Genomic DNA, 26064 nt, shown 5'->3' on the forward strand with positions numbered 1-26064 from the left:
TTCAGATTCACTGGCTGAATGCTTGGAACCCAGTTTCCAGGGATACTTTCTAACTGTCCCTGAATTATGGACCATGCATTATAGATCATAAAAAGGACACTGCATCCTGCAACAAGACATAACCATTAAACATGGGCATAAATAAATTTTTCTGTAATTTTACATACTCTTATTCATTAGATATTAATTAGCACAACCTACAGAATAAGAGCAAATCCAATATCTCTTTGTACATAAAAGAGAATTGGTACTGAGCAGGTGATCAATTAAAAATATAGTTAAGTATTCAAAAGGGGTAGATTTACTAAAATGGCTAAAAAGGAAAAGTGGAGGTGTTGCCCATAGGAACCAATCATTTTATAGAATGTACTAGATAAATGATAGCTGTAATCTTATTGGTTGTTTGAGCAATAGACGCTTTTCCTTTTTAGACATTTTATTATATCTACCCCTAAGGGTCGTTAAAGTGCAAAAAGATTCCCCCTACAGTACATTTTCCATTTTGTGATGTTATGTGTGTATTGTCTCGCTAATGAGCATATTAGCTTATTAGATCTCTTCTTCTATATTAAATATGGGCCGGACACAAGAATTATTTTGTTTTGCAGATATTAATATGGGATCCGAGTTTTGGCTAGGGCACATTTACGGCTCTATTCCCAGGTCTTAGTTTAAAGAGCTACTATTTGATAATAATATATATCAAATATTGTGTATTACTGATCATAGAGACATATATGAGATAACTTAATTGTTAACTACATTTGTCCAACATGTTCTCTTTCCGTTCTCTCTAGCAGGTTACCATGTTTGGTGGGAAGTGGGTCCCTAACCCAGCAGGGAGAGTATGAGTGACAGTTTGTCAGGCTTGCCTTGCAGAAATAAACATACTGTGTAAATTTATTGATTCTTACACAAGGGCAGAGCCAGTGATGTCACAATAGTTCAAATCACTGTAATTTGTTTTACCTGCATGAGATGCTATTAGGACAATATCCTAAAGATGTGTGTCTTTTATGGAGTGGGGAGGTAATACTTTTTAGCAGATGTGTTGTTAACATTGAACTATGTATTTTACCTTCCTGGCTTGCATGTGAATATTTTTATTTTAATTTACAACATAGTTGTAAGGAAAACTTACAAGGGAACCCACTAGAATTATCATGGTAGCCCTGGTGGATAGAATGGTGAAGAAAGTAACGAAAACATCAAATATTAAGTGCTAGTTTTTATGAAGCTCCAATAGCACAGAACAATAAAGATCACTATTTAGAAAAAAGAACAAGCCAGAGTAGGTAAAAAAAAAGAGAAAGAGCAAACAAACTTAAACCTCCAACAACAAAATGTCACAAAACCAAAATAGTTTCTTATCGAGGCACAATGAGAAATCAAAATACAGAGCTTTTTCCACAGCTTCAAAAAGGTGATTATGATGCATTCATTATGGCCTCCCTATCTTTTTAAAGCAAGCCGACTTCTCTAGTTATACACCCTGCCATTGTGCTTCACCCCAATAATCTCTAAAATTTTAAAGGAAGGTTTATTAAATTTGGACATCAAAGACTATACAGTGATACCACGAGACACAGATAACATAACTTCAGGAAGACAATGTTTGGAATATTGACCGTAATGCTACATCCAGCCTAAGAGGAGTTCTATTTTATTATGCTAGTGCTAACACTGTGTAACCAGCTGTCAGAGGGGAGGTCAGGGCGCAAGTGTGGGAGTTGGCGATTCACAGCATCGCGCAGTGGGGCCCTCTTTTCGAAAGGGTACCTGGTCTTCCCAGTGTCTGGGAGGACTACCTGAAATTCGGAGAATCACAGACATTCCGGCAGAGTAGGCAAGTATTCTATGATTACTTTTTAGTTGGTAAAATAAATCAACAGGAGGCAATGATTTTGATTCAAATAGAGTAGTTTTCTAATGGTGATATACGTATTTAAACATCATTGGATTCGCTATTAAAATTTCATTCCTCATTATACATCTAGCAAAAGACATTCTTTTGCAGTGACTCCAGAAGAATATGAAATAAAGACCAAATAAATGACATTTCCCATGTAATTAAGAGAGGCTGCACTGATTTATTTTAACTCCTCGAAATATAAAAATAGTTAATGTAACATTATAACAAACCATGCACCTTATATACTGATTTCATTGAACAACACGTTTAAATTTCAAGCAATCTTGAAATAGAGAGCCATGGAAAATGACTACCTCGCACAGCTTTGTTTAGGAGACTGCGATGATACAGATCAATAATGTTATCTGGGGAAACTCTAGGTTTGTAGGTGCAATTCCCTATACTCATTTTTTATCCAGTTGCCATGTGCTACCAAAGAGAATATCTTCAGCTGAACTGGCTTAGCTTGAATAATAGCTTTATGTGTATATATTTATAAATGCTTGATCTACTGTAGATCAGCAGTTCTCATTGTGACAGTATATGGCCAGTAGGAGGTTCTGTTCCAGCCACTGGTCATTTTAGTAAGGCTCCAGCAAATTGTTACAGGCTGCACAGGAAATCGCTATAGGGACTGAGGGGTTACAGTACAGTGGAAAACACCATCGCTGCAATCTCCTCCATTGGATTTTGATAGCCACTTGGTGTCCATTGTGCACTGCCAGCATCTCCACAGAACTATTAATAGGAGTGAGCTTTGTACTTACATGAAGCCATCAGTGACACATATTATAAGGTAGAATATGACTAAATGGTGACTTATTGCAATTTCAAAATTCAATATATTATCATCATACCTTCTCCATTCTTTATAACTGTCACTCGTTTTAGCTAAACTCTAGCTTTCCCCTTAAGTTTTTCCCCCTTTTTAAAACAACATAAAAAACTGTATGGATGTATTCCTCTACTGGCTCTCCAAAGTGACTATATGACTCCAAACAGTAGAAGAGTCCAACCAGTACATTATTTTAGCAATTATACAGCACCTATGTATTGTACATATTTTTATGAAGAGTGTTTATTGTTGCTATACGCTATTAGTGTTCATTGTAATATAACCTCTGACTACGGTGAAAACAGGTCATTTACCATGTCTATGATTTACATATTTGAATAAAAATGCACTTTTAACAGTGCACTTTCTCTAAGACTCACTGTTTCTGGCGTGTGGGTCTAGTTGTTTATTTTGTGATCTGGGTTTTCTTTTAATTCAAATGTATGTTTAGGTGAATATACACTATATGGACAAAAGTATTCGGACGCTTAACCATTACACCAACAGGGACTGTAATGACATTGTATTCAAATACATATACTTTAGTATGGAGTTGGTCCCCCTTTTGCAGCAATAGCAGCTTCCACTCTTCTTGGCAGGTTTTCCACAAGATGTTGGAGTGTTTCTGTGGGAATTTGTGCCCATTCATTCTGGAGAGCATCTGTGAGGTCAGGCACTAATGTTGGACGAGAAGGCCTGACTCGCATTTTCCGTTCCAGTTCATCCCAAAGGTGTTCAATGGGGTTGAGGCCAGGGATCTGTCCGGGTCAGTCAAGTTCTTCCACACCAAACTCATCAAACCATGTCTTTGTGGTCCTTGCTTTGTGTACTGGGGCACAGTCATGTTGGAATAGAAAAGGGCCTAAACTGTTGCCACAAAGTTGGAAGCATAGCATTTTCCAAAATGACTTGGTATGCTGAAGCATTAAGATTGCCCTTCACCCAAACCCTGAAAAACAGCCCCATACCATTATCCCTCCTCCAGGAAACTTCACAGTTGGCATAATGCAGTCAGGCCAGTAACACTCTCCCGGCATCCGCCAGACCCAGACTCGCCCAGATGACTTCCAGAGAAGCGTGATTTGTCACTCCACAGAACATGTTTCCACTGCTCCACAGTCCAGTGTTGGTGTGCTTTACACTACTCCATACGATGCTTGGCATTGGTCTTGGTGATGTGAGGCTTGCATGCAGCAGCTTGGCCATGGAAACCCATTCTCCCACTGCACAGTGCCATGTGCCTTAGCAGTTGTTGACCCCGCTCTATGATTTTATGTGGTTTTCAGCTTTGTGGCTGAGTTGCTGTTAATCCTAAATGCTTCCACTTTCTAATAATATCACTTACAGTAAACCGTCTTATTGCAGGTGACATCCTATCACAGTACCACGCTTGAAGTCACTGAGCTCTTCAGAACGACCCATTTTGTATCACAAATGTTTGCAAATGGAGACTGCATGGCTAGGTGCTTGGTTTTATACACCTTGCAACGGGTCTGATTGAAACACCTCAACTCAATAATTAACAGTTGTGGCCAAATACTTTTGTCCATATAGTGTAGGTTTATTGTGTTTAAGAAAAATGCAAGAAAAATGTATTTCTCTGTATTGTAAACCATCTTAGATTTGAAACTCTTTTGCATTTGTATTGTCGGGTGGTATGTATACAGAGTATTGGAGAAGCACACAAATTACAAAATCATTTCTCTATAAAATTAACATTTCTTCTTTTATTTTTAAAAAACAAGCATGGATTTGTACTGTTCACCGGCCACCTGTGAATGAAAACTTTTGCTTGATGGTTCAGTTAGCAAAGCAGCTAACGTTTCTGCATGTTATATGGGCACGTCATTTAATAAATAAAGAGAAAACGTGCTACCTTAATTTTTTGTTTTATCAAAGCAAAAAGGCACATGTAATTATTAAAACACATCTACATACATCTAATTCGTGTATTAGAGATTTAATCTGACAGTATTGTGTTTCATACTACATACTGTACATAGAAGTGCTAATAGATATACTTAGTACACCTATACATACAGCCAATTATAAAGAGCAAGTATTTGCCATTACTTTATTTTGAACAATAATTACAGACCACCACATTGTAACTAAGAAGGCCACAGCACAAGCTTTGGAAATACCTTTCCAAAACATTAGTTACAAACAAAAGCCTGGTGCAAACAAGATCAGATTCTATATCATTTATAAATAAGAATTTGAAATGTTTTCATTAGAGGTATCCCTAGCAGCAATTGGGGATTTAATTGTTCTCTTTCAAATTCAGACATATGATATGACTATAAGAAATTTGAAATGCTTACATTATTCTTTATTTCAGAATGCCCTCTTCCTACATTATTCACTATCATGTGATAATTTGTAGTTACAGAGCAATGTCACCCCCGCTGACGTGCTGATAATATTCTGAAGACATAGAGGACCCCACACGTACCCATTAGTGCGACATGACATGGAAGAAGTGACTCAGTGGCGGGCAGAAGGCAGATCTGTACCCAGGCTGAATACATGAAATATAGAGATTACACTAGAATGAGATTAAGACATTTTACACATTTTTTTTTAACATACCACATGTACTAAATGTGAGTTTTAAAGTGAAAATAAATGTCAAATATCCAGTTATATGAGGATGGAAGCATTTTATCCATTTGAGAAATAATTATGTGTTTTCACAAAATGAAGCACCTTGCTGTTAAACACTGGATTGTCATAAGTTACACATATACAAGTGAATTCACTTTCATACAAATCTGCAACCTAATAAACAAGTAATGCAAGACTGAAGGCTAAAGTCTATAGCAGATATACCAGTTAACAAGATGCCTAGATATTTCCATTTAAAACACGTCAACTAGTAAAATCACTCCTGACACACAGAGGAGGCACTTGCCATTGTGAGAGTTAAGACATATTATTAAATGTGAATACTGAAGTAATGACAGATACTTTACACATATGTTAAATATGTGCAAAGAAGAAATATTTAAAACACATACAAAAGCATTACAATATATCTACAAATAGATATAAAAATGTAAATGTACAAACATAGTGATTCCTATACAAATGAGTGTACAATAGCTGCGTTAAATATTTCTTCTGAGATACAAGTATTCCTTTCATCCTACACATTTTGTATGAAAAATATCTAAAAGAAAAAAAATGTTCCCCATTATTAAAGGGCTTTGTGTTTCAAAGTCTGTCCAGCAGAGAAGAGAAACACAGATGTCAACACCACATCTGTGTGTCAGCAATAATACTTTTAGAAGGATAAAAAAAACTAAGGGTCCCACGGGTTGGCAGTTTCCTGGTAGTGTTATATTTCTTATAAAGAAAGATACTTTATTAGCATAATTTATATGCCATAAAGACACGTGTCCAAAGTCCTCAGGTTCTCTCCACAGGATTAGTGTTTGCTCTTGTAGCACCCATGCCTTTACATTCCACCATACTGAGCACTGCCAGCCTTAGCAGCAGCTACACTGCATTCAGTCCAATACAGTCCATCAGTGCAGTTCATCGTTGAGGTTGTTGGGGGACTATTCACTACTTTCAGCTGTTTTTTGGCTTTAAAATCCATTCTGCCTGGGGGTTAACATGATATACATCCAGCATATAGGTATCAGGGTCTAAGCAATGTTCTCCTAGAATAAAAAGAGTCATTAGTTTAATTACTGATAGATGAAAATGACAATGCCTTTAATTTAGTTTTAACAATACATTTGTCAATTCATAATATATAAGAACATTTTACCCCTAAGGCTGTGCTAAAACCTGTATAATAAGCTATTTTGTTTTCAGACAGCAGATCATGTTATATCTGAAGGAGAGCCATGATGCTAAAATATGCAGAGGGTGGATTAGCAGCGTTTGTAACTAAATGTTGAAGGGGCAGAGATGTGATGTCTTGGCGTTGGAGGTACATGATTGGATAGTTCTACAGTTAAGGAATCATGTTTTGCCACCTCTCTTACATGTCTGCCACAAACGCTGTATTGTTGGGACCAGGTTAAGTTCACTGGGGGTCACAGATACAGAGCTGTGCACATCTCTGATTTGTGAATCTCAGGTCTGAAGTTTCAGACATTACACTTAATGTCACTAACAAACCTAAAATGTACCTGCTTTATACAAATGACCTGCTTACAACGTTCATAATATATACTGGTGTAGATTAAAATTTTATAAACTTGATACTATAGTATATATAATGCTGTATATAGACTCATGAAGAGTTTGACGCTACTTGTGTTTTCAGCGTATAATTTGCGTTTTACTTCTGCACATGCCCACAACGCACTAGTTATGGATGAAGCTGTATACAGACTGAGCCGGGGCTTACAGCCTCATGCGGCCCCTTACGATTGAAAGGGTGGAACTGAGGAAGGCAGGGGTATGTAACGGTGTGTTGGAGCAAATGCGACTCAGATGTATATGTACCTCTCAGGAGTACGTAAACTTGCAGGTGCTCAATCACTGGTGTAAGTTATGTACTGATAGTGATGACCAGCAGCTTAGATGTGTCTGGCTCAATATACCCCTGTAACTTTTTCTTATTTTTGGATGCAATTTCCGATTGCGTCTTAGATGGATATTGCGCTCAACTCTACATGAGACCCATAATGTGGGTTACGGGAAATTTTATTTTTGTTTAGTGTTCCTGGAATTAAAGATAATAATTATATATTCTAGTTTTGAAAAGAGCCTATCAGTCTAAACAGTCTGAATAAAAAAGTTTACTTTCCGGAAGAACCATAGATAAACAGCATAGTCTACCTTCTTTTCTAATAACTGTTTTTAGTCTGATAAATAAACCCCAAGGAAAATCAATCAAATAACAAAGTATTTAAAAAGTGCTGTTCTTGCAGTAAACTTAGACAAAGGTTGTAAAATTAACTAGGTAATTACAGAATAATTTATCATCTCTGAGTTATAGAGGCACCGAGCACTGGAAAATCTTTGCTCACTGAGCTTTGTTTGGTTAAGATCCAAGAGTCTGGCTTTTATTAAAGAAAAAACAGGAAAAACGGCATCAGTTGGAAAAATAATTGTAAAGACGAAAAGATACAGAAAAGAAGATTGCTGGTAGAGACAAAGGGAATGATCGCTAAACGTCACTTTTACATTAGATTTATGAATTTACGTTGCTTTTAAAGTCCACTCAATGTAGGGAGAATTTTCAAAAAAATATTTTTAAAGATATTTTCCTGTCCTGAAGCAAACTCAGATGTGCCAAGCTGGGATAAAACGTATGCATTAGTAAAGTTATAAGATTACCAACATAGGGCCTGATGCTGAGTTAGGAGCAAGTAAAACAATGAAGTAGGTTTGCCCTGGACAAACCATGTTACAATGCAAGGGGTGCAAATTAATTTATAGAAATAGAAAATACTATGTTTTTCATATAGTACACAAATACTTGATAGATTTACTTTTACACTAGAATTTAAAGTTGATCTAGGACACTTTAAATTTACCTCCCCCTCCAATGCAACATGGTTTTGCCAAGGGGCAAATTTGCTCCTTGCTTTTTTGCTTTGCTTCTAACTCAGCATCAGGCCCTTAGTCACCGCCTCACAGTCTTCACCTTTGCAAGCTTGCTTCTCATGGGCTCTTCTTATTGGCTAATATAGGTCAGCCAATAAAAACAGACATTTGCTGACTTTACTTTTATCCACACCAGAATTACATAGTAAGGGCAGGCATACTTTTCTTTCCTTTATAATTTGTAACTGTAACTTTGTAACTTTACTCATTATAAATTTACTCATTTATTTGTAACTTTACTCATTAATTTATCCTTTACTTATTTTAGGAGCGTTTTCCAAATTTCATGAAATATAAAACAGCTCCTGTTTTTCAGAAGCTAAAATGTAAAACAATAATTTATTTAATTTAACTGTAGCAATGTATATTTTGTATTTGTTCAATTATGCTAAAGTTTATTAGGAGGCACACATTTACCTTAAGTAACGGGTGGCTTCTCTATCTTTCATTACAAGCAGGAAGATAAAGTGGCAGTGGATCTTATTTACAAAGCTCAATTATATGTACCCCAAAACTCCTTGCTTTTGCACCATATGATGAAACTCAAAACATTTTACAGTCATACAAACAATCATATTAAGTAGACTTTTTAATAAATAATTATGCTTACCTATGTTCCCTCCTATTTCATATAAACTTTGGTTGTGTGATTTGTCAGTTGTCCCATGGCTGAAAACGGAATATAAACAATTTATCACACTGATCAGGAAAATCTCTTTGTAGTTGTCTTCCTTGCTAAATATGTAAAACTAGTTTATTGTTTGAAATGTTTTGATCCCAGTTGCTATTGCTGGCGCCTCTAATCTGTATTCTCAAGAGAGTGCTAATAATTTCTTCCAGAATTCTAAGTAGACAATCTGTAGCAAAATAGTTTGGTTCCTTTTTATTACTGTCATCAATATATGCCCTTCAACAAAGAGCCTCAGTGAATTAAATAAATTAAATAGAAAGCCCAGATGTTACTTAATATTGCACTGCAATTGTGGGAAAATTGGCAAAATATAAACAAATAACTGTCTCTAATGGAAACACTTTAATGTGGTAGTGCCAATGACAGTGCTAATTTTATAGGATTCACATAACACCAGTATGATATACAGTCATGGCCAAAAGTTTTGAGAATGACATAAAAATTATTTTTCAGAAAGTCTGCTGCCTCAGTTTTTACGATGGCAATTTGCATATACTCCAGAATGTCATGATGAGTGATCAGATGAATTGCAATTAATTTTAAAGTCCCTCTTTGTCATGACAATGAACTTTAACCCAAAAACATTTCCACTGCATTTCAACCCTGCCACAAATGGACCAGCTGACATCAGGTCAGTGATTCTCTCGTTAACACAGGTTAGAGTGTTGACAAGGACAAAGCTGGAGATCACTCTGTCATGCTGATTGAGTTAGAATAACAGACTGGAAGATTTAAAAGGAGGGTGTTGCTTGAAATCATTGTTCTTCCACTGTTAACCATGGGTATCTGCAAGGAAACACGTACAGTCATCATTGCTTTGCACAAAAAGGGTTTCACAGGCAAGGATATTGCTGCTAGTAAGATTGCACCTAAATCAACCATTTATCGGATCATCAAGAACTTCAAGGAGAAAAGTTCAATAGTTGTGAAGAAAGCTTCAGGGCACTCAAGAACGTCCAGCAAGCGCCAGGATTATCTCCTAAAGATGATTGAGCTGCAGCATCGGGCCACCACCAGTGCAGAGCTTGCTCAGGAATGGCAGCAGGCAGGTGTGAGTGCATCTGTACGCACAGTGAGGCAAAGACTTTTAGAGGATAGCAAATAAGCCACTTCTCTCCAGGAAAAACATCAGGGACAGACTTATAATCTGCAAAGGATACAGGGATTGGACTGCTAAAACTGGGGTAAAGTCATTTTCTCTGATGAATCCCTTTTTAGATTGTTTGGGGCATCTGGAAAACTGCTTGTCCGGAGAAAGAAAGGTGAGCACTACCATCAGTCCTGCATCATGCCAACAGGAAAGCATTCTGAGACCATTCATGTATGTGGTTGCTTCTCAGCCTAGGGAGTGGGCTCACTCACAATTTTCCCTAAGAACACAGCCATGAATAAAGAATGGTACCAAAACATCCTCCAAGAGCAATTCTCCCAACCATCCAAGAACAGTTTGGTGATGAACAATTCCTTTTCCAGCATGACGGAGCACCTTGCCATAAAGAAAAAGTGATAACTAAGTGGCTCGGGATGAAAACATCGAAATTTTGGGTCCATGGCCAGGAAACTCCCCAGACCTTAATCCCATTGAGAACTTGTGGTCAATCCCCAAGAGGCGGGTGGACAAATAAAAACTCACAAATTCTGACAATCTCCAAGCATTGATTAGGCAAGAATGGGCGGCCATCACTCATTATGTGGCCCAAAAGTTGATTGACAGCATGCCAGGGCGAAATGTAGAGGTCTTCAAAAAGAATGGTCAACACTGCAAATATTGACTCTGCATAAACCTAATGTAATTGTCAATAAAAGCCTTTAACACTTATGAAATGCTTGTAATTTTACTTCAGTATATCATAGCAACATCTGACAAAAAGGTCTAAAATCACTGAAGCAGCAAACTTTGTGAAAAGTGAAAACCAATACTTTTCTCAAAACTAATGGCCATGACTGTATGGGATTTTAAAAATAAAACCACAAAAAGTATTACTGGCGCTGTAACACTATGTTCTCAAATGGTTAGTTAATTAGTGGCCAAGTACCCGCAGCTGTGCAGAACTTGTGGGTTCTCAAAAAAAGGTACAAGCAATAAACAAAAGTGACAGTGCTAGACCACCACTAACTGAATCCGTGATATTGATATAATAACCCACAGTTACTTATTACATTAAGTTCAACATATAATACATTTTGAATCAGTGCACTGGTGTATACACCACATAAAAAAATAATATATAATATAATAAAAAGCATAAAAACACATATAACTAGCTCTAATGCCAATAATGCAAATGGAACACAATAGTCTCTTCCTTTTAGTCAATTCTAAACCCTTGGATTAGGAACATTTACAAAAGATAGAAATATAAATCGATTTCTTTCATTTCCAAGAGTAACAAACCTAATTGAATCAGCAGCTGTTGAAAAAAGGCCTTCCTATTGAAAAGTCCCGTAACATGGATATTTTAGTGTCTGATCTTAATTCTATAATGCCACTTTAATGAAAGACACAATGTATGTAAAATGAATCTGTACTCATCCAAAATGTTAATCTTGAATGGTGTTTGTAGTGGGATAAATTAATGAGAACACGTCTCCTTCACCCGTGGTTACTCTTTTCTGACGCGTTCTTCACTCACAGGTGATTTCATCAGAGGACAGAAACTATTGTGTTCCATTTGCATTATTGGCATTAGAGCTATTTATATGTGTTGTTATGCTTTTTATTATATTATATATTGTTTTATTATGTGTTGTATACACCAGTGCACTGATTCAAGATGTATTATATGTTTGACTTAATGTAATAAATAACTGTGGGTTAATATATCAATATCACGGATTCAGTTATTGGTTAGTGGTGATCCGGTACTCTAGCGCTGTTACTGTATGCGATTTTATACTGTTTGCTAACAAAGATGCTTGTCCTTTGATATAAAAGCAATGAGCAAAGCATGTAGTAGAGAGTGAATGTAACACAAGACATTGCAAACTAGCAAAATATAGCTGGTATGCATCGGCTAGTTTTAACACAACAAATAAAGTCAATACTTGAATGTATTGTGATGAATTCAGGAAGCCCACTGAAAAATATAACCTCAACTTACACACTGCAGGGCAGCAATGTACTGTTGTACTGTGGTCAGCAGTGGTACTGCTGGAACCAGTGAGCAACAGTATGACAGCATTGCTTCTTTTAAAGGTCAGGTGGAAAGTGACAATAAAAGTGTATAGCTATATAATGATCTTTTTTATACACTGAGGTGAAGTTCTGCAAATCACAGCAGAGTTTAGTAATATAACAATCTGCAAATTAATAGTAGAAAAACAAATCATGGTTGCTCTACAAAAGAGGAATTAAGATATTCTGGATGGTTCAAGCTTTTTGGCTGATATGACAATTCTAGCACACATACTATACTGTATATTAAACATATTACACACTTAACCTTCTGTGAATGTCAATTCCTCAAAGGGACCAGAGGCAGAACTTTTAAAAGGGGAGAGGTTATTCAGAGGCATAGAGGATGGTCTGTGATTGGTAGTGAGCAAGTAAAGAGGGGTGTAAACCACTTTAAAATAATATTTTAAAATAATTGGTCTATTTTATTTCTTCATCAAAACATGTAAAGATTAAAAAATAACAATTCACCAAATCATGTTACATTTAAATAAGTGGCAACTGTGGAACAATTATTTTCCATAAAATTAATAAAAGGAAGGAAACACATAAAAGATAATCTCTTTGCACCTGTTTTCACACTGAAACCTCGCCAGGATGTCTTTGGCTTTTGTCCGACTGTTCAGCTGGATTGCCATGGAAACCTTTGAGTGCAATGGAGCGTATACTCTTATCACTCCTTCAGGTATATCACAGTACTGAAATATAAAAGCAAAACAGCACTATAATAACTAGCACACATACTGCCTTTGCCTTTCTGGGGCTTATCAATGATGATGGAGAAAACACAAATTAACCTTTTACAAGAGAGTCTTCTATTGTTTGAAAATAGACATCTTCAGTTACCAACAATACACATGAATCTACAGACACAGCAAACAGTGGTATCCTGGCATCAGTTTGTGGTTCTGACTGCATAGATATATACAAGATAACATAGGTCATTTAGGAACTATACAATTCAAAACTACTGGCAATGGAATATGCCTACTTTTGTGCAAGTGCTGTTTAGTGTTAGCACCATCTGATTAGCAGAAGTACATTGTAAGTGCTGGATGGCTTAGCATATATTTGCAAATATATGCATCTGAGACTACTGTTTTTTATGTACTAGATTAAGACCAACTTCCCAATGTTTTTTTTTGCTGGTACCTGCTGAATGCTGAAGCCCCATAACCCTATCTAGCACCTTTTTCTATGTATAAATTGCTGGAGCAACTTGCATTGGTTTCATATTAGTGCTTTCCTTCTATTACTTGTTGGAAGTTTTGGAATAGCTTTTGGTGATAATTGCTTTAAATTTAAAAATATATGATGACATTATTACTATTTATAGTTAGGAGCATCTTATTAGCCAAAGCACCTTGTAGGTGGTGGGTGGCTTACCATGTATGTGCAAATGTTTGTCACTGCAGTGATGACAGATAAATTAAGGGGGGAAATTTACTACTAAAATTGTGTATGGACAGCGCATCCAACAAGAAGGTTTCCCATCGATGACTCTTTTCTAATGACTCATCTGGGTTCTGACTTAGAGACTTTACTGCGCATGCACGACCAAGGATCACGCATGTGTAGTTGTCAATTCCATTAAACAGCACATGGAACAGTAGGAAGGCTGCTGGAGAGGATCTCTCTGGCGATACTCTCCCTACAGGATTGAATGGCTAACGACATCTTCAGATGACGCAAGCCAGCAAGGTCAAGCTCAGCTTTCGGAGCTTGATGAATTTAAGCGATTATGCAATATTTTGCCTAGTGCAGCTGATATCTTCTGGGTTAGGCATTTGTTAAACTGCTGTCATACTTAAAAATGCCTAAACCAGCCTGAAACAAAGTTTCTGCATAGTTTAAGGCCTGATAAATAGGTACCTTAGTCTTCTGTTAATTGCTAGTTTGAAAGCGATTTTACCATTATTTTTGCTAGTAGCTAGGTAATCCTGCCTTTTGTCCTGTATCACAGTTTACCCTGCCTATTATAGCTCCGTCTCATGTCTTTATACTTTTACACAAGTACATCTATCGTGTGTTTAGTTCGGTGGGTCAGCACATGGAATTGCTGGCTATGAGGACAACGTACCTTGCTTTTGTGGCAGGCGCACAGCCTTTTCCTGATAAGACCTGAAATGTATGTTCACCTAAGAGGCCCTAGAGATTGTCTCTTGTCTCTGTGCATATAATGGATTGTACTTTTCTGTCCCTACAACAAAACTTGGCACATCATGCTTTTGTGGGGGTGTTTCCAGAGGCAGTGAAGTTGGAATGCACCTTAAAATACACTTGGTGGACAAGCATAACTTACACGTAAAGAAGTGTTGTGGATGCACAGATTTTTGGTTCACAAATGGCCCTTAGTGAGAGTTATTTGCTAACAATGTTCAAGGGAGCAAATGTGAACTAAAACCACAGTTGACTGGTCCAAGCTGTACTAGACAGGATGTCATGGGTAGTGCAACTGCCAAGTCTCTACTTTACACCACCAATGGATAATACAAAGTTAAAGGTTTAGGTGCCAGGGGAGGGCTGTCAATTTTTAGCCTGGAAGGCAAGACCTGACTCAGCAGCCTATTTTAAAGGGAAAAAAATGCAGGTGGCCCAGTGACACAGCCCAAGTTAGCTCACTATGGGACCAGCCCAGAGGGTAGATGCCTCCATGCCCCCCAGCCTGGCCTGCCTCATTAGGTGCCCACTTAATGATAAATGTGCTAGGTAGAAAAACCTTGTTCAACATCTTCCAACATCTGGAACTAAAGTGAAGTTTTGGGTTTATTTGACAAAAAAACAAAAGAATACTTTAATATTTACTTAACCAAGTTTAAATTTAAGGTTGTTTGCACCCCAGTCTAGTTTGCTTCTCAAATAATAGGCATTTGTTCAAAAAACATGTTTTTCAATTAGCAAAAATGTGCGATTGCACCTATTCTTCCACTGCGCTTATAAGTGAATCAATCCAAAAGATTTTTGGGACCATTTGTGGGATTAGCATCCACAGCAGGAATTCTGCACAACATCACTTGAAAGCTCTGCTTACTATAACACTAATTAATTATGTCTTCTACTTGGGCTGCTGTAAAACTGTTTGTTGCAGTATAATTTGTGTCTTAAATAAGTAATGAGAGTAAGGGAACATCGGTACATCTTTATGTCACATTTGTAACTTTTTTTTTTTAATTACATAGATATTTGCATGCATATAAGTGAACCATTTTGTCAGGTTAAAAAAATCTCCATAGACAACTGCTAAACTGGGAATGCATCCTAAATGTGTATTACCCACCTTTAGAAGTATGCTCCAATTTCTTGTTCTGGGAACAAATTGTTCTGGTAACAAATTGTCTGGATGGTATAGTGTGTGTGTTTTGTATGAGGTATCAAGCAGTGGGGTAGAGTGGAGTACACAACAAAAAGAAAGGGAGGATAAAAAGTTACAGGAGGGTGGGAGCAGCAGTGTCCTATGTGCAGAAACAGGGCAGGAGGCGCTAATAGGGATTGCCTTGCAGATTTAAGTAATTGGCCTGCCATTGGGAGGTGGTAGGCTATCATTTCGTGCCTTGTACAGGCCAAGGTTTTGTCAGGCAGAAATGATTCAGAACATATAGCAAGCTGGGTTCAGGGTCACAAGATAACAATCAGAGCCAAGAAAAAGCTGGGTTTATATCGTCAGTTGACTCCATCTATTGCTCAAGCAAAGGTGAATAGTCTGAGTGGGTTTCAATAGAGAAGCTGTCACTCAACCTTTGCCTGCTTAGATGCAGAAGCACCTACTTCCTAACAGAGAGCATGGTGTACTTATTTAGCCAAGTATAAGCACACCAGTTATTTCATATGTATTATCCAGCTAAATGACACAAAGCCATTTCTTTTCCAGCACTAAGTTTACTTTATTGCACATGACAGCTATGCTTCCACCAGGATAGTGTATATGTTGTTCCTTTATCTTAAACCTGCCATGACAAATCTACAAATGCCAGGCCTACACTGATAACATTACGCACATACTTGCACTAATAAGGTTAATAATGAATATGGAACTTATTACTGTATAATGGGAGCTTACCCGCATATCTTATCTTGTGAATCGCTTAACAGATTTTCATAGAAGACTGCTTTAAAGAAATACCATCCATTAGATATCTTGTGACTGCATTAATCTCATAACGTTACTAACTGACTTTATCTAACTTCCTGCTGTGTTTTCAATCTTATTTACATTACATAGATTTCTTTGTCAAGTCCAGTTATTTATATAGCTGATATATGATGAAAGCTTTCACTGTAATGCCTGAAAATGTAACATGTCCCCCAAAGCAGCCATTTCTCCATCCACCTTTTCATTGCCAAGTTATTTTGTTACAATATTTCCTGCAATAGAGATTACTGCTAGGCATATGGACATCTTTTAAATAACATTGTGAATTAGTTATCACTGTTAATGTCTGTATAAACACAAGCAACGCTCTCACTTTTCTTCTCAGATATACAATTTATATATTGGGTTTCATACATGTGTCCCATCATTTACTCCATCTATGTTTTGTTTAAGCAATGTTTTGTTTTTTGCAATTTATCTAAAGGTATTTGGTATGAACATTGTCACTGAATGCAAGTAAACAGTGATCATCATCATCATCATCATCATTTATTTATATAGCGCCAACATATTCCGTAGCGCTTTACAATTGGGGACAAACGTAATAAACTAATAAACAAACTGGGTAAAACAGACAAAGAGGTGAGAAGGCCCTGCTCGCAAGCTTACAATCTATGGGACAATGGGAGATTGACACATGAGGTTAAGTATACATTTTGCATCTTGGCCCAGCCAGACTGCAAAGGTAGGGTGACTCATAAGCTAAATGATCCTGTCACACAACAATGTTGGTCCGGGGGTAGTTGTCTTGTGTGAAATTGTGTAACAGGCTAAAGGTAGTGAGGTTAAGATGGTGGTTGAGGAATATTATAAGCTTGTCTGAATAGGTAGGTTTTCAGAGAACGTTTGAAAGTTTGTAGAACAGAGGAGAGTCTTATTGTGCGAGGGAGAGAGTTCCATAGAGTGGGTGCAGCCCGAAAAAAGTCCTGTAACCGGGAATGGGAGGATGTAATGAGGGTGGATGAGAGACGCAGATCTTTTGCAGAACGGAGTTGCCGAGTTGGGAGATATTTTGAGACAAGAGAGGAGATGTATGTTGGTGCAGCTTTGTTGATGGCCTTGTAGGTTAGTAACAGTATTTTATATTGGATTCGGTAGAAGACAGGCAGCCAGTGTAGAGACATACAGAGTGATTCAACAGAGGAATAGCTATTTGCAAGGAAAATCAGTCTTGCCGAAGCATGCAAAATAAACAGTGATGACCTAACGTTACATTCTTTTTATTTCCCTCACAAGTCATGTCAAGTTGGTAGAGCCCATTTTCTTTACTCTGCTTATCCAAATATTACAACACATAGAGCTGTTCTCACATAAGTTGTATCAGTTCGCTAGCACCGGATGCAGCCACTAGTGGTGGGACCTCTTCATCATGTACTTAGCTGGCAGCTGAGTCTAGTTTGCAGTTCGATATATGGAGATAGAGGTCCTGACCATGCTCAAGCCTGGACATGTTCCTCACAACTGCTCTGTTAAGAGTTTGTGTGCCACCTGTGGCCTGACATATGGAGTTGGCAACCACAAAATGTTCTACTGCCTACAGATAACTATTACCTGAAAAGCTACAGTTACTAAACATCAAATAATTCTAAGTAAGATCTGTTTTTCCACCAGGATATATTAGTAACTATGCCTGGAAATAATCATTATCATTCCATTAGTCATTCAGTTGCTCTGTACACAACACGGGTTGACACATACGTGCATTCACTTCACACAAGGATTTACATCTGGTGGACAGGGAGTAGATAGTGCGGTCATTGGATGAACTTAGTAAAACACACCTCTCTCCTTTCAGGCCTTTCGCGCTCCATGGTCTTTCTCCTCAGTAGCTTCCGTACGCTCTTATCAAATATGAGTTGCTTCTTGTTATTATGCTGAGCTGCTTCGTTCATTTTCCGCACTTGTGAAATCAGGAAGGCAGGGACCTGTATTAAGGCAGGAAGCAAATGTTTGTAACCACTCTAAAATAGATTTTATTATGTAGGTTTTAGTAGCTTCATTCCACATGCTTGTGACCATTAAAAAATAATAACTTGCAGGCTTGTTTCTGTAATCTGGTGAAAATGTGTCTTGTGACAACAAAAGGGATTTATACTTTTAAAGCAGGAACACAAAGACGGGTCTGGTTTGCATTATAAATGTTTTGAACTTCGTGAGCCTAAGTTCCTGCAGGTTTCGTGCTGCATTTTATATACAGTTCATGGCACACAGATGTGGGATAGATCTTAACTATCACTGGAAGCTTATCAACTTTACTGAGTGAAATTGTACATTACAGTCATGGTCACCTGAATGATAGTTTACAGAATATACACTATTACTATTGTAACACCGGAAATTTTTTTTATGATTTATTATATTTTTTATACAGGCATTACAATAAAAATGTACTTATCTTGTAAAAAAAAACATTATTTTTGGTAATTCTAAACATCCTAAAATCGTCATCATAATTTGACCAATCGGTGGCAGTATTTTTTATGTTTATGGATCATGTTGCAACTTAACATTAAATGCAAGTGATAAAAGTATGTACATATTTATAAAAGATAAAATGCAAAGAAATAAGATTTGTATATATCTGTTAACTGAACATCTCTAATTTTGTAAACTGAAGTGAAATGTTATTTCTGAAGATATATCTATAATATAAATGTCTAGTGGCGTGTGTTAGTCTGTCTGTGTGTGTGTGGAAAAAATAAAACCAAGCTGCAGCGCCACCTGCTGGGTGGAGTTATACACTGACCTACTAAATTCTTAGTGTGTGTGGAAAAAAAAATTCAGAAAGGGCTGAAATTTCGTATACTAAGATGTTTTTAATTTGTTAATTTAATTTGTTAATTGTTAAAAGTGTTTACAAAGATTTTTTAAAAAAAATAAATATATTTCTTGAAGGAGAAGTGACAGTTGGGAGTGGTTGGTGGTTGCCGGGGGTGACAGTGGGGAGTGGTTGGGGGTTGAGGCCTGGGCTATGGCCCAAATGCATGACAAGAACCTTTTTAACACCTTAAGTAGCTTGATTTGACTAGAATGCATGAGTATCATGCACGGGTTAACTTGTAGATATATATATATATATATATATATATATATATATATATATATATAAGAAACAGATGACACTTATAGAGTGCAGAACAAATATTAAGGATATTTATTCCAACGTGGTAGTGATGTTTCGTTGAGACCTGTGTGGTCTCTTTAAATAAAATTACATACACCCTTTTTCATTGGCAATCACATAATTTTCGAGGGGATTTTCCAAAACTAAAACATGAATTTGAAAAGTAGGATGAGAATTCGCACAGGGGCATACACAGAATTTTCATAGCTGTAATTCCACCCTTACCAGCACTGGACTGACAATCTGGCATGTGTGGGAGAGTACCACAGGGATAATAGGAGCTCTCCAATGTATTTTTAAAAATGGCTGCTTAGCCTCAGTAACCCTCTCTAGTTCAGCTGTAGCCACTGTACAGCTGAATTTAACTAACACTGATGTACTAGGTCAGCAGTGGTACCAACAGAACCTCAATGAGTAAAAGTGCCCATTGTGACATCATTAGACTTGGTCAGGTATGCTTTGTATGTCAAGGCTGCTTTTCAATCCCAGTCTGTCCCTGAAGCTTACTTTATGTTAAATACCACTCACATTTTGATATTCATTGCAGACATATAATACACACAATGTGGTATATGTGAATCCTGCCCACATATAGCCTACAAAGTACATATTACACTACTGTACAATTTGAACAGAAAAGGGTTATTGTCATCACTTGGTGTCATATTTGGTATTAAATAATTTCTTGGCTTGGCTTGGAATGCTTCTGGGTTCAAGTAACGTCATCCTATCCCCATACTTTAAATGTATTAATTTAAGAGACACATACACTTATTAAAAGTGGCACTAAATTGTGCAAATATGCAGGGCAACAATGGAGAATAAATAATAATAATTTGCTTTAACAAGCAAAACTTTCCAATGAACATGTCTTTATATAACATTAATATGTAAATGTTTTCTCACCGTCCATAAAATGTCCTGGTACCTAATTAAAAGACGAACAATATGTGCAGTGGAGGCTGCTGCCTTCATTTCTTCCTGGTTGGCACTTTTGCCTTTGCAAATAAATAGATTTGGTGCAAGAATCATAGATACATTCCACAAACTCATTTTGTTTTTCTCTTCATTTGACACAACCTTTTTAAGAAAATGCAATAATGCCTAACATAGACAAAAGAGAAAACACATATTTAGGATACCTAATATTTATTGAAGAGCATAAAAGACAGCATTTGATAGTTACAAAAAGCAAAAATCCTCCAAAATTCAACCACTTGTTCTAGGTTATTAAGCTGAGCACAGGACAGTATTACATGTGATTGCTGCAGTCAGTAGCCTGTAGCTTTAAATAAAAGTATTTACATGTCTGGGCAAGTCTCCACAGGACTTATACTTTACTTATATGGAAGTGAAACTTACCCTCTTGTCATTTAGTGTCGAGCTTTCCAACAACCACAATCATTCCAAGTTATTTCCCTTAAAAACCCAAAACAGCTGAGTGGGGGTGGAGTAACCAAAGAGAGTTAGCAACATCTCCCTATGCAACGCATCTATATAGAAAATGATCCTGTTATGTTAATTCTTATTCATTAATCTATAGTGATATATATGTCTACCAATAAGACAATGTACATTGTTCTATACCAAATCTTTACTGTTCTTCTTTAACAATTTGCAATATTGCGAGGTATGCCACTGTGCATCCTGGGACAGGTAAAAGACCCATACAATCACAGATCTTGGGCTGTTGCCCAATACACTAAAATCTTTCACTACTTTTGACTTTTTTTTAAAAAAAAATTACTCCAGATTCTTTATAATTTGCCATTTTTAAGGAACATTTGACTGATGTCAGAGTAAATATTTCTTAACAACTTTTACATCCTGATATTTCCATGTGTCACCAGTGTTGCAGTAAGCAGGGCTAAAACAGCTCTTGTGGGAGGTAGTGACCTCCCAAAAGAGTCTACTGAGGTGTCTAAGGTGTCTAAGAGGTGAAAATGTTAGTTAGGGGCAGTGCCGTAATGTCAGCTGCAGAATGGAGTCTAGCAGGAAGTTACAGACCGAGTGGTATATTTACTAAACTGCGGGTTTGAAAAAGTGGAGATGTTGCCTATAGCAACCAATCAGATTCTAGCTTTCATTTATTTAGTGCATTCTACAAAATGACAGCTAGAATATGATTGGTTGCTATAGGCAACATCTCCACTTTTCCAAACCCACAGTTTAGTAAATCTAGCCCTGAGAGTTAAAAAGATGGTTTAATTTTTGGTTCCCTAACATCCTATTAGGCTCTTGTCAAATACACCTTCATATGAATCAAAGTTTATACATCCTCCCTGTTTCATACAGACTGTGTATACATCTATGATTGAACTGCCAGGAACTGACTCTAGATTTTGGAAATGTGACACTCATTCAGACAAAACTTCTCAACAATGGTCATTGACATGGCTGAATTAACACTTCACAAGAACAGGAAAGAAGGGAACAGAACATGCATTGAATACATAATGAAAAGTACAATCCACCCACTCCAGAGTATCTATCACATTGCCATCATCATCCTCATTAAACTAATAACTGCTAGAAGGACTAACATTTCATCCTGAAATCTTTATTAAACTAAAATGTGTGTGTCAGCCTTACTTAGCTTAATTTAGTTTACTTGCCCCATGGATTTACTGTCATGTGCTGCTAAATGATATATCTGGATATTATTTTTGGGAAAACAATACATAAATTTAAAATAAGTATGTAAAATGAATTCAAGGAAAGTCCTGGAAGGAAATGCACACAGAAATCTTATGCTACTGTCTCTAATATCATTTACCTTGGCAATATCTCTGTTGGCATCTGGCAGAAGCATGATTAATAGATGAAGAGCTTGCAGCTGCAATTTTATCTTGGAGATTTCTAAAGAAATGAAAATAACTCAAACAAGAATTCTTATATGAAGGTCGGCAATTTGATTAGTTGCTGAGAGAAGGCTTGCTATGTTCTCATGAGGATTTGTTTTATAAAACATCTCAGAGTTGAAAGATTACCCTGTCATAATTCTGTCTTCAACATCACTCACTGACATAAATTACTTGTTATCTACAAAAAAGTATTGGCACAATGGACAAAATTAATATATGATTGATCTATAAAGATATTTACAGTGCCCAAGATGCAACAATATCTACAAAACCACAGTCGCATTGAAGAACTTTAAACAATTTCTCCACATTGTAATCTTTCTGAAGTTAAATGTTACCTGTTGCCTAGGCATAATGAAGGTTGCCATTTTATAGGTTGAACCAATTATGAGAATGCAGACTATTAAATCACTAGGAACTAATAACACCACTGAGGCAATTAATTCACTAGTTCTTAGCAAACTGATTAAGATGTGAGACACTGGTGTATTCTGGTGTATTTTTCAGTGTCTCGTGATTGTATTTTCACGAGTAGGTCATGCTTTAGAATGTGCCTCATATATCAGTAGTGTTTCCCAGTGAATAGATAGGCTGCGTTCTGATGGAAATGGTTTAATCTGACACAATGACAGCCTACACTGTCTGTAGGCGAATCATAAACTTCAATGCTATTACCATTAGTAAAATTTGATTCTAATATGGACCAACACTTTTCTTCACTATTGTATATTAACTGCAGCCTGTATATCTCTTTATGCTCTATACACTTTAAATAAAGATATATATTGAATACTGGGATTTGAGATTCAATAAACGTATGTCAAATGGTCACGTGGTGTTGAAGGAACATAACAGTATTTTGCTCATGCTTAGACCCGTGTTGTCCAACTGATCACTCAGTTTCACTCCCACAAATCTTTTTAACTCTCAGATCATTGAAACCACTATCACTGTTTAGCAAATAGAAACTTCTGTGGCTTCATCGCTTGAAATCATGGGGTTTCCAAGTCATAGGCTCTCCACACTAACAGGGAAGTCTCATCCCTGCCAATAGCGAGTGACCATTATCCACCACCAAAAAAGTTAGGGCAGGAAGAGGTTTGTTGTATTATTATTGATTGATATGGTTCTAGGCACAGGGCATATAGTGAATATGAATGCAGGGAAGAGTAGGTACCGGGTAGTGTATGGTGGACATAGGACTCTAGGAGGTATGTTATACTTAAAGCAGGGCAGTGAATGGCCAGCACATGATTTAAGGGGACAGAAGGCCACAAAGTTGCACACAAGGCAGTGTATAGTTGGAATGGGACTGTATTTGTCAGTATATGCTATTCATAAAGTTGGAGTGGGCATAAGGTTAATCAGGACTTAGCATAAGGCTGTTATGTTAGCTGCTGGCCATACACTGTATATGGCAGACATAAGAAGGGCATGAGACTGTTATCATGGTCACAGAGAATTTCATGCTAGGAAAATGACTGTGTTGGGCAGCATAAGGTACAAAAATGACTGTGGGGGCTATATGGGGTACACACACTACTGTACATGGTGATATAACACCTGCCGGGCATGAGGTTGTTATGCTAGGCAAACATCTTATATGTTGGAGATAGGAGTGGTGGGTGTGAGGCTGTTGTGCTGTGTATTGTTGGCATGGGAATGATGAGCATGAGGCTTTCTTGCTGAGCACAGGGCTATACATTGTAAGCATAGCCTGTAGTAGGTGCAAGGCTCTTATTCTGGGCAAACACGACTAAATAAAATTAAGATAAATAAAGCTCCAGGTCCAGATGGCATACACCCAAGGGTTCTTATGGAGCTAATCTCAGAAATAGCTAGACCGCTTTTCTCAATTTTTATAGATTCAATTTCATCTGGCTCAGTACCAAGGGATTGGTGCATAGCAGATGTGGTGGCATTTTTTTTTTAAAGGGAATGGGACCTCAACAAAGGATATTTAGACCTGTCAGCCTAACATCAATAGTGGGGAAACTATTGGAAGGTATATTAAAGGATGGTATTCAGGATTATTTAGTGTGAATTAAGATTATTAGTGGGAATCAGCATGAATTTGTGAGAGATATGTAAAACTAATCTAATTAGCTTCTACAAGGAAGTGAGTGGGAACTTACAACATTGTAGTACAGAATATGTGGTCTACTAAGATTTTTCAAAGGCCTTTGATACAGTGCCACACAAGAGGGTGGTTTACAAACTAAGGGAACTGGGTCTAGGAAACAACATTTGTACTTGGGTCAAAAACTGGTTTGAGAATAGGGAACAGAGAGTTGTTGATAGATGGAACTTTTTCTAACTGGTCAAAAGATTTAAGTGGAGTACCTCAAGGTTCCAGGCTAGGGCCACTCCTTTTAATGTATTTATTAATGACCTTGGTGATGGTTTAGAGAGCATTTTTGCAGATGATACCAAACTTTGCAAAATAATAAAACCAGAGAAAGATGTATCTTCTTTGCAGAGGGATTTTGAATAAACTGGACGTTTTGCCGGCCACATGGAAGATGAAGTTTAACAAATATATATGTAAGGTTATGCACTTAGGGTTCATAACCAGCACGCAATCTATAGATTAAATAGGATAAAATTAGGGGAATCTGTAATGGAAAAGAATTTGGGAGTGCTCGTAGACAGTAGACTTTGCAATAGTGCTCAATGTCAATCAGTAGCTGAAAAGGGGCATGGATGCAAGAGAAGACAGTGTAATTTTGCCACTATATAAATTGTTGCTAAGAACTCATTTTGAATATGGAGTACAGTTCTGGGCAGCAAACTATAAAAAATAAATTTTTAAACTAGAAAGGGTTCAGAGAAGGGCGACAAATTTAATAAAGGGTATGGAGTCATTAAGTTATGTAAAAAGGCTAATTAGTTTTGGCATGTTTACTTTAGAAAAGAAGAGTCTAAGAGGGGATATGATTACTATGAACAAATACATTAACGATCAATACAGAGAACTTTCATGGGAATTTTTTTACCCCAAGGACCATACACAGGACGTGTGGTCACCCCCTAAGATTAGAGGAGAGGAAGTTTAACAACCAGCAAAGGAAGGGGTTCTTTACAGTAAAGGCAGTCAAGATATGGACTTCACTGCCAGGGAAGGTTGCGAAACAGATTCAATTGATACATTTAAGAGAGGGTTAGACAAATTTTTACCTGAAAAGGGTATCCAGGGTTACAGCCGTTATTTATAATGAAGGACAGTAGTGGACTCAGGGAGAAATAGGACTGCAATATTGGGTTAGGAGGGATTTTACCTGATTGAAACAGATTGGCGGCTGCTTCATCTGGATCAATTTTAAAGAGAGGGATCGCAGGAGATCCAAAATAGGTTGAACTTGATGGATTGGTGTCTTTTTTTAACCTCATCAACTATGTTACTATGTTACTATGTATGAAAACTGCAATGCCCAAGATTATGTGTCAGCCACAAGCAAGCTGTCCGTTGTAAATGCTGCGCTATTTTTTTATGCTACCTATAACTGCAATAATAAGATTTACTGTATATTTCAATTACTGACTTCATTATAATATTCCCAATTCTTAATTACTGTGTATGCAAATAATTTGCTGAACAATCAATGCCCCTGATAGTAAAGGACATGCAATGTATGCTATTGTGTTATAAATGTCCTATACATTGTATAATTTGTAGACTTACAGTTCTCTGACAAACTGAAAGTATGCTTTATCATTCACCAAATGCAACTCATCAACATAT

The 26064-nt window shown here is 37.0% G+C and overlaps 1 protein-coding gene across 3 annotated transcripts in view; it reads right to left on the reverse strand.

Moving 5' to 3' along the window:
* Positions 1–4691: 4691 nt before the first annotated feature.
* The window catches only part of ARHGAP28 (Rho GTPase activating protein 28), a 155966-nt gene continuing 134593 nt past the window's right edge, over positions 4692–26064 (reverse strand). For all 3 annotated transcript variants that reach the window (XM_075213329.1, XM_075213326.1, XM_075213328.1), the window contains 6 exons: positions 22235–22317; positions 20365–20562; positions 18116–18259; positions 12755–12882; positions 8929–8987; positions 4692–6415 (listed from right to left, as the gene is read on the reverse strand). In XM_075213329.1, coding sequence (XP_075069430.1) covers positions 6324–6415; positions 8929–8987; positions 12755–12882; positions 18116–18259; positions 20365–20562; positions 22235–22317 — 704 coding nt within the window. In that variant the 3' untranslated portion in view covers positions 4692–6323. The remainder of the gene's footprint in view (positions 6416–8928; positions 8988–12754; positions 12883–18115; positions 18260–20364; positions 20563–22234; positions 22318–26064) is intronic.

This window comes from Mixophyes fleayi, chromosome 5, assembly GCF_038048845.1.
Source record: "Mixophyes fleayi isolate aMixFle1 chromosome 5, aMixFle1.hap1, whole genome shotgun sequence".
NCBI lineage: Eukaryota > Metazoa > Chordata > Amphibia > Anura > Limnodynastidae > Mixophyes > Mixophyes fleayi.